This window comes from Lathyrus oleraceus, chromosome 7, assembly GCF_024323335.1.
Source record: "Lathyrus oleraceus cultivar Zhongwan6 chromosome 7, CAAS_Psat_ZW6_1.0, whole genome shotgun sequence".
Taxonomy (NCBI): domain Eukaryota; kingdom Viridiplantae; phylum Streptophyta; class Magnoliopsida; order Fabales; family Fabaceae; genus Lathyrus; species Lathyrus oleraceus.
In genome coordinates, this window is record NC_066585.1 from 175,148,821 (window position 1) to 175,169,075 (window position 20,255).

The window sequence follows — 20,255 nt, forward strand, 5'->3', positions numbered from 1 at the left end:
TTAACTGATGAGTGTTTACAAGCTTTTGAAATTTTAAAGGAAAAATTGGTTACCGTTCCAATTATAGTCGCTCCAAATTGGAATTTAAATTTTGAGCTCATGTGTGATGCGAGCGACTATGCAATCGGAGCGGTATTAGGCCAAAAAAAAGAGAAAAAATTTCATGCGATACACTACGCAAGTAAAGTTCTTAATGAGGCTCAAGTTAACTATGCCACCACTGAAAAAGAATTACTTGCGATAGTGTATGCGCTTGAAAAGTTTAGGTCCTATCTTATTGGTTCCAAGGTCATAGTGTATACCGACCACTCGGAGATTAAATATTTGCTCACCAAACCGGACTCGAAGCAAAGGCTCATCCGTTGGATCCTCTTGTTGCAAGAATTTGATGTTGAAATCAAAGACAAGAAAGGATCGGAAAATTTGGTGGCGGATCATTTATCTCGCTTAGTTAATGTGGAGGTTACCGCTTCCGAGAAGGAAATCCGGGAAGAGTTTCCTGATGAAAAACTTTTCAAAGTTCAAGTTAGGTCGTGGTTTGCGGACTTTGCGAACCATAAGGCTAGTGGTTTGGTGCCTCCCGACCTAACTTCGAACCAAAAAAGGAAATTTCTCTCGGATGCTAAGTACTACGTGTGGGATGACCCACACTTGTTTAAATTGGGTGGTGATAACCTTTTGAGGAGGTGTGTTACTGGCGATGAAGCGCAAAGCATTCTTTGGCATTGTCACAACTCGCCTTACGGTGGACACTACAATGGGGCAAGAACGGCCACTAAAGTCCTTCAGTCAGGATTTTATTGGCCTACTATTTTCAAAGACGCAAATGCCCATGCGCAAAGTTGTGATAGTTGCCAAAGAAGTGGTGGGATTGGTAAGAGAGACGAGATGCCTCTCCAAAACATCCAAGAGGTTGAAGTATTCGATTGTTGGGGTATCGACTTTGTTGGACCATTCCCACCCTCATATGGTAATGAATATATGCTTGTGGCGGTTGACTATGTTCCTAAGTGGGTTGAGGCGATTGCCTCACCTCGGGCGGATGCTAAAACGATAATAAATTTTTTGAAGAAAAATATCTTTTCCCGTTTTGGAACCCCCTGTGTGTTGATTAGTGACGAAGGGTCGCACTTTTGTAATACACCGTTAGAAAGCGTTTTGAAACATTATGGTGTATCACATAGAGTGGCGACTCCGTATCACCCACAAGCAAACGGTCAAGCCGAAGTCTCTAATCGTGAGATTAAGATAATACTTGAAAAAACCGTGTCGAATTCTACAAAAGAGTGGTCGCAAAAGTTGGATGAAGCTTTATGAGCATACCGTACCGCTTTTAAAGCTCCAATTGGGCTAACTCCTTTTCAATTGGTATTTGGTAAGACTTGCCATTTGCCGGTCGAATTGGAGCACAAAGCTTTGTGGGCTCTGAAATTATTGAACTTTGATAAGGATTTGGCCGGTGAAAAAAGAAAAGTGCAATTGCTTGGATGGGAAGAAATGCGCAATGCCGCATATCACTCGAGTTGGTTGTACAAAGAAAAGGTGAAAGAGTATCATGACAAAAAGCTTAGGAAGAAGGAATTTGTGCCCGGACAGTTGGTCCTTTTGTTCAATTCTAGGTTGAGGCTATTCCCCGGAAAATTGAAATCTAAATGGTCCGGGCCATTTCGTGTCAAAGAAGTCAAAGAGTATGGAGCTGTTGTCATTGAGGACTTGGAGAAGAAAGATAGTTGGACGGTTAACGGCCAATGTTTGAAGATTTATCTTGGCAGTCTTGTGGATTACGAGAGCTGTGCAATCTGCTTGGATGCTCCTCTGTGAGCATCTCGAACCGTCGAGCTTATCCGACGTTAAACAAGCGCTTGTTGGGAGGCACCCCAACATTGTAAGTATTTACAGCTTTGTGTTGTATGGAATTGGTTTTCAAATTGGTGGAACCTTGCTGAATTGTGCTGTGCAGTGCTGTTTTGAAAAAAACAAGATCCTGTCATGTTCGCTAGCTGCTCGCTGGGCGAAGACAGTAGCGAGTTGTTCGCTAGCTCTTCGCTAGGCGAACGTTGCGTGACAGAACTTTATTTTATTTTTCAGAGGGCCACTCATTTGGGCTCAAAACCCATTTATTTTGTTTTAGTCTGAACATAGGGTCACGAACTCACTCTCACTTTCACACTTTTCACTTCCATCTCACACAAAAACTTAGAGAATCATCCTTGTGCAAACCCTAACTGTTGCATTTCAGAATCAATCAATCTCTTCAATCAGGTTTGTTTTGTCTCCATTCCTTTGTACTTTCAATGTTGTAAATTCTAAAGAATGAGTCATTAGGGTTGAATTTGGGAGATTGGGAGATTGGGTTGAATTTTAGGTTTGCATGTATGTTTAGAACGATTCCTAGCATGTTAAATTACTTTGTTTCTGGAATGGGTATCATTAGACTTTGGGTTTTCTGAAATTAGATTGTTAACAGTGGAGAACTCAGAATCCCGTAACATTCGCTAGCATCTTCGTTAGGAGAATCTGTGGCGAGCATTCGCTGTCACTTCGCTAAGTGAACCCGTAGCGAATCTTCGCTGGGTCCTCGCTAAGCGAAGTTGTAGCGACCATGACAATATCTGGTTTTTCTGTTTTGATCTCTAATCTGTTTTGTGGTTGTGTGTTGTTTCTTTTCTATGATTTTACAGATGGCATCCAGGTCAAGTGCTGCAAAAAAGAGAAAGGTCGGGAGCACTTCCCGCACGGTGCCAATTCAATTTGACACTGATAAATTCGTTGGGCCGAAGCAAGCCGCACGCTATGTGGCGTTGGAGAAAAGGAAAATCTTATCTGAGAAGAGGTTTTTGATAAATTAACAAGGCGATTATCGGACATTTGCAGGGTTGATAAATTGCAAGAAATGGGACAAGTTGATCTCTCCACTCGAAAGCTATGATATTGAGATAGTGAGCGAGTTCTATGCGAACGCGCTTCCAAATGACGACGAGCCTTTCACTTGGACTACAAGAGTGTCAGGACGTCAGGTCGCTTTTGATAGGGATGCTATTAACCGAGTGCTTGGTGAACCGCTCCATCTGGGAGTTAATGAGAGGGATGCATACCACAGAGATCTGAGGCTCCACAGGGACACTTATACTATTTCTGCGGACCTGTTGTTTGAGGGAAAGGCGGTTGAGGTGAACCCATTTGGGGTTCCTGTGAGGTACCATCGGGAGGATATGATTCCCTTGGCTCAGCTGATCTTGATGCTGGTTCTGACAAACATTAAGCCCAAGTCACACACGTCGAACGTGCCGATCCCAGTGGCACACTTGGTCCACTGTATTCTAACTAATGTACATATCGATGTGGCGCGAATCATTGCGATTGAGATGAAGTCCGTGGTTGAGAGCGGGATGAAGTCGGGGGCGCGAGTTAACTGCCCCCTTGCTTTTCCTTGTCTCATCATGGCTTTGTGCCTACAGTCGAGGGTGAAGCTACCCTCCCGCAGTCAGGTAAGGATTCCATCCGCAATCGACGATCGATATGTGGCCAAGTACTGTAAGCCGAAGAACTTCCGAGGTAGTATAGCTGCTGATGATACCGGGGCTGCTGATGGTCCTGGTGCTTTTTCTCAGGGGTTTGATCCTTTCCAGCAAGTTGTTTACAATTACAATTGGGATTGGATGGCGGCGACTCAGTGCGTCATGATTGATATACATGACTCTATGCACGTATTACAGTTGCAGGTACGTGACCCTTCTGGAGAGCATCCTATGATGACGCGTGAGCAGTTCCTGCAACATGCTAGCTGGCCTGAGGACATGCCTGTTTTCAGAGAGGGGGCGGGTGATGGTGCTTCTGGTGCTGATGCTTCTGGTACTGATGATGATGATGATGTTGATGATGATGATGATGGTGATGATGATGGTTCCGGTTCTGAGGCCACTAGTGAAGAGGGTTCTGAGTCCTATGAGGACTAATTTTTTTTTTTATGTTATGTTTTATTTTCTTGTATTTTCAGATATTTGGTATTTTGGTTATGTACTTTTTTGGGTGTTTTGTCCCCCACGCACATTTTAACATTTTGAAGTGATGGTTGTTGTTTATGTTTTAAATTATTGTGTTTGGTTTGAATTTCTTTTGCTTAATAAATTTTTGGTTGTTGAGGGTCAAACCTTCTAGATTGGTTGCTCCTCAAAGAAGTATCCAATGAAGGTGCATCCGAGCTTGGATGGCGATGATAAAAATAAACAAGCGAATAATGCTAAGGTACATGGTTACCTCCGGTTAGAATTTTAGAATGCATTAAGAACTTTACTCTTTTCGTAATTGAATATTATTCCTTTTGCAACATAATTGAATGAATGATTCACCTAGGGCTTAGAACCACAAATTGTGAGGAAACCTCCATTGTACACTAAAATGCTGGATTCTAATAAACTGTGTTGATTCATTTGATTCATGCTTTGTCTTTTATTATTTTGAATTTGTGGAAGCAATTAGAAATGATCAAGGCGCTTGTTTTCTTTCTAGCACAACCAGTTCCAAATACAACTTACCCGTGAGCAGAGAGTATTCGTGAACCCCTTTCAGCTTAAACAGTTGAATATCAGCTTGAAATAAGGCGAGACGTCAAAATCTTTTTTCTTGAAACCCTGGAATTTTTAATAATTGTTCTTTTGCCGTAAAAAGTCAAGAGCATTCACTTGGGGTGAGTTAAAGACAAGTTGGGGAGAAAGAAAATGAGAATCGGTAGGTGCCACAACTCTTGAATAACCGAGCAAGCATTGAAAAAAATAATAATTTAGAAAAGAGAAACATCTGTTTTGTGAATACGATGTGAAAAGAAAAAGAAAAAAAAAAGAAAATGAAAATGAATGCTTGCTTGGAAGAAAAATAGTGAAAAACAAAATTGAGTTGTGAAATAAGAGTTGTGAAGGTTTCACATGAGAAACAAGTGGAACGAAGTTGAGATGTGTGAATAGCTTGTACAGTGAATGTCTCTTTTTCGTCGGCAAGTTCGTTTTCAATGGCCTTAGATATGACCCTTGTTTGTAAACCTGACCAAGCTACAACCGGAAAAGACCTTAGTAATCTTCGTGCTTCCGCATTTTCATTTATAATTGTTAGACATTGTATGAATTGAAGTGACTTTTGCATTGTTCGTTGGAGAGTAAAATTGTCCCCGCGGTTGCAAACGCGTAATTTCTTCAATCCTTATTCGAAGAAGAGAGATAGGGTGATTCATTCAGGATAACATTGTTGTGGATTGATACATGTTTTGCATTGCTATAAGGCTTTAGTTATTGTGTATTGTGTTATTCTAACCATTGGGAACTTGTGTCTGGTTGATTCTCTTGTGTTTGAGCCATTTTATCCGATTTTGGAGAAATCTTTTTCTTTAAGCAAATCCTCTTGTCCTTCAAGAGGCATACTTTGCTTGAGGGAAAGCAAGAATCTAGTTGGGGAGAGTTGTTAGATGCCCAAGTTTGCTTATTTGAGCTATCAAATGTGGGCATCTTTCACTCCTTTTTGTCGAAAAAGTGTTCGAAACCGCCCTTGCTTTTGTTGATTTGCAATACTATGTGAAATGATCTTGGTACCTTTAATTTGTGTGTTATTGTGCAGGAATTAGGCATGAAAGAGTAGAAAACTAAGGCACAAGAAAGATGGCAAAGGAACCAAGAAAGAAAGCAAACATAAGCAAGCTCGCTAGGCGAGTGAAGTAGCAAAGTACTCGCTAGGCGAGCACGCAGCGAGATGCCAGCGAACACTCCCAGACTTGGACAGAACCAAAAAGATCAAAACTCGCTATGCGAGCATCCAGCGAGCAAGTAGCGAACACTTGCAGTAGCAAAAAGATCAAAACTCATTGTGGCGAGGGAAGTAGCTAAGAATTCGCTAGGCGAGCATCCAGCGAGCAGGTAGCGAACAATTCTAGTAGCAAAAACATCAAGACTCGCTGGAGCAAATGAGAGAAGCGAGGGCTTCGCCTAGCGAAGGATTGTTCGCCTAGCGAACAGATGCAAACTTATCTGGGATGATTCCTCTAGATGCAGGCTTTTCTGGTGACTTATTTTGGGGCTCGCTAGGCGAACCATTCTGCTCGCCTAGCGAGCATGACAGCTCAGCAACCATTTCTATAAGTAGTATGGGCTACTTTTTGGGACATATATTTTTTTATCATCTTTTTACTTGTTCTTTGCTAGGAGAGGATTTTTGTGCCCTAGAAACCCCATTTCTCATTCTTCTTCTTCTCTTGACAATATTTTACAAAAAGAAGGTGGATTCCCATCCAATCTCGATTCTTCGACTCGGATGTTGATCAACCTTCTTCTGAAACTTGTTGTTCAAGCTACCATGAAAATGAGTAGCTAAGTCTTTCATTTTGTCAAGGTTAGATGTAGATGATCATAAGCTTTGTATGTATATGGGTTGATCTTCATTTGTAAACTCTTTGATGATGAATGTATGGTGAAAACCTTGTTTTATTGATAACTCTTTGTGTTGGTTTATTATTGAAAGGTGTTTTCCAACTCTTGACCTAGGTTTTCATCCATCCTTGTTCTTTAGCTAGAGATAGTTTTGTTAACTTGACCAGGCTAGCGATATGTTAACTTAGCCAGGCCAGCGGTATAAGGTCAGGGTCATGTTAACTTGACCAGGCCAGCGGTGAGAGTCATGTTAACTTGACCAGGCCAGCAATATGTTAACTTAACCGAGATGCAGGAGGTTCTTATTTACTTAGACTTTTGATTCGGTTAGAGGTTCCAATTAACATAACCTGATCAGAGGTTTTAATTTACTTGATCGATTTGCTAGAGGTTCTTATTTACTTGGACTTTTGATTCAGTTAGAGATTTCAATTAACATAACTCGGCCAGAGGTTCTTATTTACTTGACTAATTTGCCAAAGGTTCTTATTTACTTTAAATTTTGGTTTAGTCAAAGGTTTCAATTAACATAATCCAGTTAGAGGTTCTTATTTACTTGACTGATTTGTTTAATTTGTTTGACATATTGATTTCTTTTGATCGCAGTATCTGATGTCCTCTTACTGAAAAATTTGAGTTCTTCGATAGGACATAGTATCTTTCAACAACCACCTTGCATAACTTTAAGAGTTAGAAAATAGGAGGTGTGTCCCGCTCTAACAAGGCAAAAGAGCGACACTCATTGCATAAAGTAAGTTCTAAATGGGTCATTAGTTACAAAGGACAAAGAAATCAACTTTCCTGATTTTGCATACTCATTGCCTAAAGGAAGTTCTAAATGGGTCATTAGCATACACTTGTATTTGTCCATCTTCCTGATTTTGCTAACGATCTCGCTTGATAAATACACATTTTCATTATTAGGTGGCGCCACCAGAACTTGAAGACTTGCTCGTTACTCATTCTTAAATTTATGATACAAGAGTGATCCCGTAAGTTACATCTTTATGCAGAATTTGAACAAAATTATTTTCCTATATGAACATTTAAAACATTTTAATGACTCACGGTGTCAATTCAAATCAGATCTTGCGTTGCTAATGTTGGAGAGGTTCATGTCGCTTTTGTTGTTGATCCCCTAATAGCTCGATAACTAAAGAAGACATTGAGAAATTTGTAGCAAAATGGGTACGTTAAGTATATTCAAAAAATCATTTTTAAGAAAAATTACTTTCAAGTGTTGTAATAGACTCTGCATTATGTAGTATTCTTTTTAACAATAATCAACACTCCTGAATGTGTTCAATAAAAGAGTTTGAAGATTGTTTGCTTTCCCCATTGCTTCATTTCCTTTGTCCAGGTTGCACCTTTTAAAAGGTTACGGAGTGACTTTTATAAACAAGATTCCAAATTCAGTCATAGTAAAGATCTTACTAACTTCAAACATTGATAGCCATAACTAGGCCCAAATTGTCTCAACTCTGAATACAAGGTCACTTAAAGTTAAAGGCATTTTGTAAATGAGTAACGAAAACTCAAACATAGTAAGATTATTCTAATTTCTTTTCCAGTGAAACTCCATCTCCTTTCAAGTTAACTTTCCATTACTTAAATGCTTTAGATATATCATCAATATGTATCAAAGGCAAATCACCAACAAACTTATAGACCTTTTCATCCATGGCCTTGATTATATGGTTGTATTTCTTAGACCAGTGAGCGGAGGTGGGAATCACCATTTTTGTAGCTGCATGGAAAGATGGAAATTGGTTGAGTCCATCCCACAACTTCATTGAATTGATTAGCAACAAATTCTTAGATTCTGTAGCAACATATTCCACAAATTCTCGTGGCCCTTCAAATTGAGCCACATTCACAGCTTTCAATGCTTCATATGTCACTTTCCGAATCAAAGTTTTGGTTTTGTTCGTAAGCTTCTTAACAATAGTAGGAGCATGTTCGTTGAACTTGTGAGTGGCTTCATCCACAAATAATCACAAGGTTTATTGTACAATGGTTTTTGTTTCAATTGTCGAAAAGAGCGGTGATCAGAAATTCCTTTCATTGATAAGATCAACTTCACTCCCATTACGTCGACACGTACTATCATGCATTCCATAAGAGATGCCCCAAAATTTGTTGACTAACTAAATGAAAACAAACTTGGACAACTCAATATTTAAAATTCAATAAGTATGCATAAAAGAAAGAATGCGTTTCAAGAACTCAATAGTTTGAGAACCTTTTTTGACAATTCCTCAGGCATGCTTAGTAGGCATGTGTGTACCAAAAGTATTTATATTTTCTTTCTGATGAACCACATAAATATTAACCGTCCCCAACCGACTTCGTTATAATAGACATGTGTTTTGATAAAATCATATAAAACTTAACCCTCTTCACTAAAGCACTTCAAGTTCAAGTGTTATCATGCAACAAAAATAGGCAAGGGAGCCAATGCTTACTAAAATTAGGAATTTCAAGCAGCTGCATGACTTAGAAGCTTAATCTTGTGCATAATCGTATGTACAATATCAATACCTATAATTTATATTCGTCTGTTTGATTCCAATGTCTTTTAGCATCAGAGTACTTCTCTTCAATCATGTCAGAGGGCTGGATATGTTAATCCAACATCTACAATGAAAAGCTGACTTCGGTGTTGGTGTAAGCCCTAGAGGCCAATATTTTTGGTACTTGTATCGAATTATTTATTAATAATAAAAGGCTTTTTCTTTATTATGTTTGTCTAATAAAGTCCCTAGAATAGATAGTCCGTTTAATGTATCAAGTGTGACTTAATCATGAGATCACATTAAACATAAGGACACTATTCTTAAAGTATCCATAGTCGAGCTTTATTGTGAAGTGGGATAACATTAAAGCATTAAGACTATTATGTATATAGACTGATGATCACATCTCATGGATCATGGATAAGGAGTTATCAAGTCTTAAACATAGGTATGAATATTAAGAGTAATATCTATACTGGATTAACCCGCTATGAGAATACTATATAGAATGTTATGCAAAGTGTCATAAGTTATTCTCATGGTGATAATGGTGTATACCACCCCTCGACCTGAAACCACTATGGACCCTAGATGTAGAGTCGAGTGCCTTATTGCTGATCAAACATTGTCCCTAACTGGATGACCATAAAGACAGTTGATGGGTACTCCACGAAGCATGCTAAGGGACATGAGTGACCTAGATGGAATTTGCCCGTCCTACGTAACAGGATAAATGTCTATGGGCCCAATATTGAACTGGACAAGGATGACACGGTCTATGCCTTGTGTTCTATCCTACGTGCTGAGTGTACTCCTGGATGGCATCTACGCGATAGGTCAGGGCACTCATCTGGTCTGAAAGTTCCGCCATCCCCTGATCATGCCAGTGAGCATAATCGTGTTGATCCCACTGCATTTGTTATACCGCTTGCATCATTTCTGTTTGGCGGTCTTCCATTATTTGATTGTGTCTCAACATCTCGGCGTAGATGTTTTCCATGGAGGCGGGTCTTCGTTCGCTTCTTCGTTGTCCTCGGGAGGAGGTCTCTGCAGCGTGCTCTTGAGGTGGTTGGTGCATGCCTCTGTCAAGCTCCTCTTCGACTTCATATGTACCATTACCAGGATTTCCATCATTTGGCTCGGGGGCCTCCAGATCAAAAGTCCAATTTGTCATTTCTCTTGGATCTGTGTGGTTCCTGTTGGGCATGATGATGCTCCGTACTGTCTTGTTTCTGACAACAAGATGATATTTACCATCATCTCTTGCTTTGATTAGGTGTGAGGCACAACAGTAGTCGATGTCGAGGAATTCTGCTTCCAGGGCTGGTAAGTTGGCTAGCCTATCTCCCAGGTTCAAGCCCAATGCTATGGAGGTGATAATTCCCCCACAACAAAACGCTTGGCTGACTCTCATGCAAGCAGCCTGGATGTTGGCTAGTAGGAAAGGAGTAACATTAAACGCAATTTGGGCAAACACACAGTGGAGAAGGAAAAGTTCCTTAGAGTTTACCTTGTGGTTGCTGACTCTTCCAAAAACTGTGTGCCCCGGGACTCGGTGAAAGTATCTAATGGCTGGGTTGTGGATATATGTTGCGTTAAGTGTATCCCAGCTCATTGCGTTCATGTTGGTGAGGTTGTGCCAAACTTGGAATGCTATCTCTGACCATCCTTATGGGATGCAGCAATGGATTCCTTCTCCATGTCAGGAACCAAGCATTCTCGCTATCAAGGCTTAATTAAGGGAATACTCGGTGCCAAACATTCTAAATGTGGCTACACCAGTGAGATATTGGGTAGCGCCAGGTGGAGTGATGTATGAGTAAGAACTTAGAAATTCCAGGGTCAGCGCTTCGTAGGTTGGCTGCGGTGTGGTACAGAGCTGCGTCAGGCTGGAGGCAGCTAGCATCCATTCCACACCCTCCAAAAGTCCTAACTCCCTTAGGCATTCATGATCCACATACCTCGTGGCTTGAACGGAGCGTTGATAGAATTTGAGGTAGTTGGTCCTTTGGCGTTCGCTGGTATCTCCATCGCGAAATGTGACGGTTGATAGGTCGGGAGTTCCTCTTTCTTGACGGGCCATTTGATGAGTTGGATGAAACTTTTGGTGTTGGCAGGTGAGGTGGAAGGTTTGTGAGTTATGCACTCGAAGAAAAATAGTGAAGAATTTAATAGATGATGATCAGAATGTAAGAGAGTGAATATTGGTGAGGAGAGAGTTTGAAGGAGTGCCTGCTTTTATAGGCGAGCTCTCTGGAGTTCGTGACGGTCGTCATGCGCAACGGATGCGTAACGGTCGTCTACAACGGTCACTTGCTCGTAACGGTCACTTTCATGTGTGTGATGATCGTTCCAGATTCGTGACGGTGGTCACGTCTGCGAGACGGACGTCACCTTATAGTGACGGTCATCACACGCTAAATTCAAAAAAAATCTCAACTCAGCAGAACACAGCAGAATAGCAGCATAAATAATAGCTAAGCATTTTGAATTTAACAACATAAATGTAGAGATAAATAAGAAGATAAAGTAAGCGTAATTAAATAGCAATTGAATTAATGAATTGAAATTAAATGTAACATATGAAAGGAATGTAGCGATAACATAGCAAATGAAAACAATAGAACAAAAGTAATGCAATAAATAAAAGTGCTCCCTCCCCACACAAAACAAAGCAGTATCCTCATTGCTTAGTGAGAGTAGGAGAAATCAGTGGTCAGTAGTTTCAGCCACGTTTTTGTCCCAATGCAGCAACAACTTCGTTCAGATAATGAAACTGCTCAACGGCTATATCCATCAGGCCTATGACATCAAAGCGTATGTGCTTTATCTCTTCTTTCACAATGGTGATGTCAGCTTGGAAAGTATTCATACGGATGATGAGCATGGCATGATTATCAGCACAAGATGGAGGAACCGGTTCAACAATGTTATAATAGTTAGGAGGTGTTTCAGGGTCAGATTCTTCCTTATGGATAGGGTCATTAACACACTCGTATTTGGGCGGTGTAGCGGGAGGTGAAGGTGGATCGATAGGGTGTTCCTCTAAGTCATAGAGCCAGTTATCTCGGTTGTGAACACTCATTTTCTCATGGTTAGGCAAGGTGAAAAGTCGAACCACTTCATTACTGATTAGATAATCAAAGGTATCCGTCCCAATGTTACCTATGATTCTGCGGTTAAAGCAAAATTCGATATCCATTGGACGGATGTTTCCAAAAGGTATAAGCTCATAAAGTGGGCGTACAAGTCCTATAGCGTCTGCTATCATGGTAACTAGGCCTCCTATGATTAGTGGGGTACGGTTATTCTTAGCAAGATGGACAAATCTTTCCATCATGAATGTCACTATATTGACATGGCGACCTTGATCGACACACAGCAGGATGAAGAGTTCATCGCGGGATACTAAGGTGTTATTCTCTTCCTTACCAAATAAGGTGTGGGCTAGTATTTTATGAAAATAACGGATAGCAGGGTTATGGATCTTTTGTGAGTGCATCTCATTCGGGTTTGGGTTGGATTCTTCGGATATTCAACCCCAAAAGTCATCGAGATTAACGTCATCGATAAGGTCCTCCTGGCGGGTAGTAAAGACGAAAGGTCCGCTAGGAAATCCTAGGAGGTCAGCAAGGTCTCGACGGGTGTAGGTGAAGTCCATGCTAAATAACCTAAAGGATATTAACCCTTTGTTAAGTCCGTAACCATGTTCAGGGATGTATACAAGGGAACTCAGGAATTCTAAGGTTAGCTCACGGTACGTGATAAACCGTCTCTTAATGGCTGTGTTTTCCCACCCCAACTGGTTAAACATATATAGGATGCTATCTCGGATGCCTAATTTATCCATGGTTGGTCCATCATAATATATGGTCAATGCCATATTCTTCCTGGCTAGATAATCATACCGCCTGCGTTGAACTCGGCCTCTGAAAACTGTCTCTGGTTGTTGCATGATGAAAGTAATTAACTAACTAGTTAGTAATTTTCCTGTTAGTCAGTATCCAATATGTCTTAGTTAGTTACTAGAAACAACAAGAGTGACTACAAAGAATCAAGAAGAGGGGAGCAAACAAAATAACGAAGAAGAATAAGGAAAGGAAAAAAATAGATAATAAGAAAAATAATGAAAAGAAAAAAAGGTGGGTTGTCTCCCACTAAGCACTTTGTTTAATGTCGGAAGTTCGACAGTAGTGTCACGTTGTACTAGGTTTGGGGTTGAGCGGGCAACTCTATGAGTCTGAGACTGTTCGGATAGTCTCTGTTTTCTATATTATGATAATGCTTTAAGCGCTTCCCGTTTACTACAAAAGGGTCGCTATTTCTACCTTTTATTTCTATCGCGCCACTAGGGAGAACTTTGGTGACCTCGAAAGGGCCAGACCACCGAGATTTGAGTTTTCCTGGAAAAAGTTTAAGTCTTGAGTTAAATAGCAGCACTACGTCGCCGACTTTAAACTCCTTCCTAGAGATGCGTTTGTCATGCCATCTTTTGGTTCGTTCTTTGTAGATCCTAGCATTCTCGTAAGTGTCCAATCTGAGCTCTTCTAATTCGTGGATGTCAAGAATTCGTTTCTCTCCTGCGGAAGTGTAGTTGATGTTAAGGGTTTTAATTGCCCAATACGCTTTGTGTTCCAATTCTACAGGGAGGTGGCATGATTTACCATAAACTAGTTTGAAGGGTGTGGTTCCTATCGGGGTTTTGTAAGTTGTCCTGTAGGCCCATGTTAGATTCCCAAGTTTGCTTATTTGAGCTATCAAATATGGGCATCTTTCACTCTTTTTTGTCGAAAAAGTGTTCGAAACTGCCCTTGCTTTTGTTGATTTGCAATACTATGTGAAATTATCTTGGTACCTTTAATTTGTGTGTTATTATGCAGGAATTAGGCATGAAAGAGTAGAAAACTAAGGCACAAGAAAGATGGCAAAGGAACCAAGAAAGAAAGCAAACATAAGCAAGATTGCTAGGCGAGTGAGGTAGCGAAGTACTCGCTAGGCGAGCACGCAGCGAGATGCCAGCGAACACTCCCAGACTTGGACAGAACCAAAAAGATCAAAACTCGCTAGGCGAGCATCCAGCGAGCAAGTGGCGAACACTTCCAGTAGCAAAAAGATCAAAACTCGTTGTGGCGAGGGAAGTAGCTAAGTATTCGCTAGGCGAGCATCCAGCGAGCAGGTAGCGAACAATTCCAGTAGCAAAAACATTAAGACCCGCTGAAGCAAATGAGAGAAGCGAGGGCTTCGCCTAGCGAAAGATTGTTCGCCTAGCGAACAGATGCAAACTTGTCTCGGATGATTCCTCTGGACGCAAGCTCTTCTGGTGACTTATATTGGGGCTCGCTAGGCAAACCATTCTGCTCGCCTAGCGAGCATGACAGCTCAGCAACCATTTCTATAAGTAGTATGGGCTACTTTTTGGGACATATCTTTTTTTATCATCTTTTTACTTGTTCTTTGCTAGGAGAGGATTTTTGTGCCCTAGAAACCCCATTTCTCATTCTTCTTCTTCTCTTGACAATATTTTATAAAAATAAGGTGGATTCCCATCCAATCTCGATTCTTCGACTCGGATGTTGATCAACCTTCTTCCAAAACTTGTTGTTCAAGCTACCATGAAAATGAGTAGCTAAGTCTTTCATTTTGTCAAGGTTAGATGTAGATGATCATAAGATTTGTATGTATATGGGTTGATCTTCATTTGTAAACTCTTTGATGATGAATGTATGGTGAAAACCTTGTTTTATTGATAACTTTTGTGTTGGTTTATTATTGAAAGGTGTTTTCCAACTCTTGACCTAGGTTTTCATCCATCCTTGTTCTTTAGCTAGAGATAGTTTTGAATGAGTTTGTTCACTAAAAAGTTAAACCTAAAAGTTGTCATTTTGGTAGATTGTGTGAGAAATCAACAATGGATCAAAATGGGAAAAACCACAATGTGTGTTAGAAATAAACACATTGGGAGGATTTTGTGAATGTGTTTATCATCTAATGGAGTTTATGAGTTTTGTTTGATTGAACATATGCATGCAAAGTGATCGTCGAACCCTAACTTTGACAATCTTCCTCAAATCGTAAAACCAAAACTTTTACCGCAATTTCTTACTTTTTATGCAAGCTACCGTAACCGAAAACTAAAACCCCCTTGTTACTATAAGTTAAGAACTTAACAACTGTCGAACGGCGGCTATATCACATAATCCCTGTGGAGACGATAACAAATCCCGATACTCTATCCCTGTTCCAACAGCCCATAAAGCTTCGTTTAGTTTGGATGACCAGTCCTTTCTGGATATTCCTACGGTCTTCTCAAGAATTTGTTTTATTTCTCGATTCGAGATTTCGACTTGCCCACTAGTTTGTGGATGATACGGTGTTGCTACGCGGTGTCGAACTCCGTACTTCAGAAGGAGTTTTCCAAATATATTCGATATGAAGTGGGAGCCACCGTCACTAACTACTAGTTTCGGCACACCGAATCTGGGAAAGATAATGTTTTTGAATAGCTTGATTACTACTCGTGTGTCATTTGTTGGAGAGGCTAAAACCTCGATCCATTTTGAGACATAGTCGACAAAAACGAGTACGTATTTATTACCAAAAGAAGTTGGGAATGGTCCCATGAAGTCAATCCCCCATACGTCAAAGACTTCGACTTCTAAGATTCCTGTTTGTGGCATTTCATCGTGTCTTGAGATGTTGTCAGTGCGTTGGCACCGGTCGCATTTTATAACCGCGTTATGGACGTCTTTCCATAGGGTAGACCAAAATAGGTCGGATTGCAGGATCTTAGTGCAGGTCTTTGAGGTACTTGCATGCCCTCCATAGGGGGCGGAATGGCAATTAGAGATTATATCATCGATTTCATCCTTAGGAACACATCGACAGAAAATACCGTCGGTCCCTCTTTTGAAGAGAAGGGGTTCATCCCAGTAATACTATTTTAGGTCGTGAAAGAACTTCTTCTTTTGTTGATAAGATAGGTCTGGTGGAAGTACTCCGACGGCTAGGTAGTTGACAAAGTCAGCATACCATGGCAGAGTTGCATTCGCGTGTAAGTCTTCCACGGATTCGTCTATTTCGGTATCGCTTAATGCCAGTTCAGACATATCACTTTCCATTTGGACTATGAGTCGTTCGTAAGGGATATCGTCATTAATTGGGATTTGTTCAGGCCTGTTCCCTTCGATACGAGATAAGTGGTCTGCTACTACGTTCTCAGCACCTTTCTTATCTTTTATTTCTAAATCAAACTCTTGTAAGAGCAGGATCCATCTTAAAAGTCTTGGTTTGGCATCCTTCTTACTTAACAAATATCTAATAGCAGCGTGGTCAATATATATGATAATTTTCGCCCCCACCAGGTAGGAACGGAATTTGTCCAATGCGAACACGATGGCTAGAAGTTCTTTTTCGGTGGTGGCGTAGTTCATTTGGGCTGGATCAAGCGTTCTACTCGCATAGTAAATAGCATGAAGCTTCTTATCCTTCCTTTGTCCTAGTACTGCGCCCACTGCGTAATCACTCGCATTGCACATGATTTCAAATGGTAGTCTCCAGTCAGGTGGTTGCATTATGGGTACGGTGATTAAAGATGTTTTCAGTTGGTTAAACGTTGTTAAGCATTTTTCATCAAATATGAAGTCAGCGTCTTTCATTAATAATCCTGTAAGTGGCTTCGTTATTTTTGAGAAATCTTTAATAAAACGTCGGTAGAAAACGGCGTGTCCTAGAAAGCTTCTTATCTCTTGAACAGTTTTCGGAGGTTGAAGGTTCTCTATAATTTCGATTTTAGCTTTGTCCACTTCAATTCCTCTGTCAGATACCACGTGACCTAATACAATTCCTTGTTGAACCATAAAATGGCATTTCTCCCAATTTAAAACGAGGTTTACTTTCACGCATCTTTCGAGTACCATTTCGAGGTTAGATAGACATCCTTCAAAACTCTGACCGCAAACAGAAAAATCGTCCATGAAGACTTCCATGATGTCATCTATAAAATCTGCGAAGATTGCCATCATGCATCTTTGAAATGTTGCGGGAGCGTTACATAGGCCAAATGGCATTCGTCGGTAGGCGAATGTACCATAAGGGCATGTGAAGGTAGTCTTTTCTTGGTCGTCAGGATGGATTGGGATTTGAAAGAATCCTGAATAACCGTCTATAGGGGTGGAAAAACGGGCTCGGCCCGCGGGGAATGCCCGTTTTGCCCGCACTTTTGTGCGGGGCGGGCCAAGGATTTAGGCCCTCACCCTCAAATGTGTCTGCCCCGCCCCGCCCCATTTTTTTCGCGGGCTTTTGCGAGCACGTGTATTTACATATATTTTTTCATTTTTAGGCTTAAAGAGTGCAGTGCCCGCTGGCTTTCCCCGCCTCGCCCTCAATTTTTTGCGGGGCGGGTCTAAGTTTTAGGCCCGCATCCTCAACTATGACCGCCCCGCCCCGCCCCGTTTTTTGTGGGCTTTTGTGGGGCGGGCATGCCCGTTTGCCACCCATAACCGTCTAGATAGCAGAAGTGAGAATGCTTAGCCAGTCGTTCAAGCATTTGATCTATGAAAGGTAGAGGGAAATGATCTTTACGAGTGGCTTTATTTAGTTTTCTATAGGCAATACACATTCTACTTCCGGTCACAACTCTTTGTGCTATGGATTCGCCCTTCTCGTTCTTAACAACTGTAACACCTCCTTTTTTGGGTACTACATGAACGGGGTTGACCCATTGACTATCTGAGATCGGGTATATGATTCCAGCGTCTAGAAGTTTCTTTACTTCATCCTTGACTACGGTACTTAGGATTGGGTTGATCCTTCTCTGGTGCTCTCTAGAGGTTTTGTAGTCTTCCTCCAGCATAATACGATGCATACAGATTGAATGACTTATTCCTTTTAGATCAGCGATGTTATATCCTAACACTGTTGGATATTTTCTTAGGACATCTAGTAATTTCTCGGTTTCCATCTGTCCTAAGTCAGCGTTGACTACTATTGGTCTTTTTAGTTTAGGGTCTAGGAATTCGTATCTTAGGTTCTTTGGTAGTGTTTTTAATTACAAGTCAGGTTTCTTTGGGCATGGCATGTGGTCGGGTGTAAGTGCTAAGCATTCGCTTAGACTTTCATTTTGGTATGGTTCATGCCAATTATTGTCTTCAAGGATTGGAGGGATTTGGATTTTCGTTATTTCAGAATACGTGGTTTCTTCCATCTCCATTTCTCTCATGCACTCGTCTATGACATCAAGCAGATAGCAGGTGTCGTCTATAGCTGGCGCTTGCAAGAATTGGGTTAAGATGAATTCAACCTTTTCCTCTCCAACTTCGAATGTCAGCTTACCTTTCTTTACGTCTATTATGGCTCCGGCGGTAGCCAAGAATGGCCTTCCTAGAATGATAGGTGTATTGGCATCTTCTTTAATGTCCATGATTATGAAATCGGTAGGAATGTAAAGTTGACCTACACGAACTGGGACATTCTCTAGTATACCGACAGGACATTTGATCGAGCGGTCAGCTAATTGAACAGACATCTTTGTCGGTCTTAATTCTCCCATACTTAGCCTTCTACAAATTGTTAGGGGCATTACGCTAATGTTGGCTCCTAGATCGCATAGAGCTTTGTCTATGATGAACTTTCCAATGACACAGGGTAAGGAGAAACTACCCGGGTCTTTTAGTTTGGGAGGCATGTTGTTCTAGATTATGGCGCTACACTCGGCAGTAAGTGTAACTGTTTCGTCATCCTCAATCTTTTTCTTATTGGATAGGATTTCCTTAAGAAATTTGGCATAGGAAGGAATTTGTGTGATGGCTTCTGTAAAGGGTATCGTAATGTTTAATTGCTTCAGAAGCTCAACAAATTTCCTAAATTGATTCGCAATTTTAGAACTTTTGAGTCTTTGAGGATACGGAATGGGTGGTTTATAAGGAGGTGGAGGCACATAAGGTTTCTCTTTCTCTTCGGCCTCCTGGGTATTATCTTCTGTTTTCTTTGGTTCATTCACCTACTCAGTTGAGGTTTTATCTGGTTTTTGGTACATGGCAGGGTTTTGGAGTCTCGGATCTACGGGTCCATCTACTTCTTTTCCACTTCTCAGTATAACGGCATTTGCATGCCCCTTCGAATTAGGTTGCGGCTGTCCAGGAAATGTTCCAGCTGGAGCGGCTGTAGATGCTTGATGTTGAGCCACTTGTGAAATCTGTGTTTCAAGCATTTTATTGTGGGTGGCTAAGGCGTCTACTTTATTCGCTAGTTGTTTAAGTTGCTCGCTAGTATGTATGTTTTGGTTCAAGAAGTCCTTGTTTGTTTGAGCTTGAGTAGCTACTAAGCTTTCCATCATCAACTCGAGATTTGACTTCCTATGCATGTTAGGAGCATTATTAGCTGGCTTTTGATATCCAGGCGGAACAGCTGGTGTTTGGCCAGGTGCATATAGGGCATTATTATTCTTATACGAGATATCTGGATGGTTTTTCCAACCAGGGTTGTAAGTATTGGAATAGGGATTTCCTTGTGTGTAGTTCACTTGATCGGTTGGGACTCCTGCTAATATTTGACATTCTTGTGCAGTGTGTCCAGGGTTTCCACATAGCTCACAGTTTGGAGTTACAGCAGCCACGGTGGTTGCGGGTGGTATGGTCAAGTTATCTAATTTTTGGACAAGGGCATCTACCTTCGCATGAACATGGTCAAGGCTACTAATTTCGTACATTCCACCCTTAGTCTAGGACTTTTCCACTGGAGTTCGTTCACCTCCCCATTGGCAATGGTTTTGGGCCATGTTTTCAATGAGTTGATAGGCTTCAGTGTATGGCTTATCCATAAGTGCACCGCCCGCGGCAACGTTTATTGTAAGTCTTGTGTTATACAGAAGCCCATTATAAAAAGTGTGAATGATCACCCAGTCTTCTAGACCATGATGTGGACACATTCTCATCATGTCCTTGTATCTCTCCCACGCTTCGTAGAGAGATTCCACACCTTTTTGCCCGAATCCGTTGATTTGAGCTCTCAGCATAGCAGTTTTGCTCGGCGGAAAGTATCGGGATAAGAAGACGTTCTTCAGCTCCTTCCATGTTGTAACGGAGTTGGAGGGCAAGGATTGCAACCAAGCCCAAGCGCTGTCTCTTAGTGAGAAGGGAAAAAGGCGTAGTCTTATCGCATCTTGAGATACACCATTCGCTTTTACAGTATCCGCGTACTGCACAAACTTGGTCAGGTGTTCATTAGGATCTTTTGTTGGATTTCCAGCAAATTGATGTTGTTGGACGGCTGATAAGAGTGAGGGTTTCAGCTCGAAATCGTTTTGATTAATAGCGGGGGCAACAATGTTGTT

At 41.1% G+C, this 20,255-nt stretch overlaps 2 protein-coding genes and 1 non-coding gene across 3 annotated transcripts in view; 1 reads left to right on the plus strand and 2 right to left on the minus strand.

Moving 5' to 3' along the window:
* Positions 1–8,014: 8,014 nt before the first annotated feature.
* LOC127102716 (REF/SRPP-like protein At1g67360) lies at positions 8,015–10,100 on the minus strand. Its single transcript, XM_051040060.1, has 2 exons — positions 9,852–10,100; positions 8,015–8,401 (listed from the first exon to the last, which is right to left on the minus strand). The coding sequence occupies exons 1-2, from the start codon at positions 10,098–10,100 to the stop codon at positions 8,015–8,017; spliced, it is 636 nt and encodes a 211-aa protein (XP_050896017.1).
* A 6,109-nt stretch (positions 10,101–16,209) lies between these two features.
* LOC127101414 (uncharacterized) overlaps positions 16,210–20,255 on the minus strand; it is a gene marked incomplete at both ends in the record, with an annotated part of 89,379 nt that continues 85,333 nt past the window's right edge. Inside the window, one exon of the mRNA XM_051038840.1 lies at positions 16,210–17,087. Within this exon, the coding sequence (XP_050894797.1) occupies positions 16,210–17,087 (878 nt within the window). The remainder of the gene's footprint in view (positions 17,088–20,255) is intronic.
* Positions 19,831–19,937, plus strand: LOC127109925 (small nucleolar RNA R71). The gene has a single exon (XR_007797169.1). It is a non-coding gene; the product is annotated as a small nucleolar RNA R71 (small nucleolar RNA).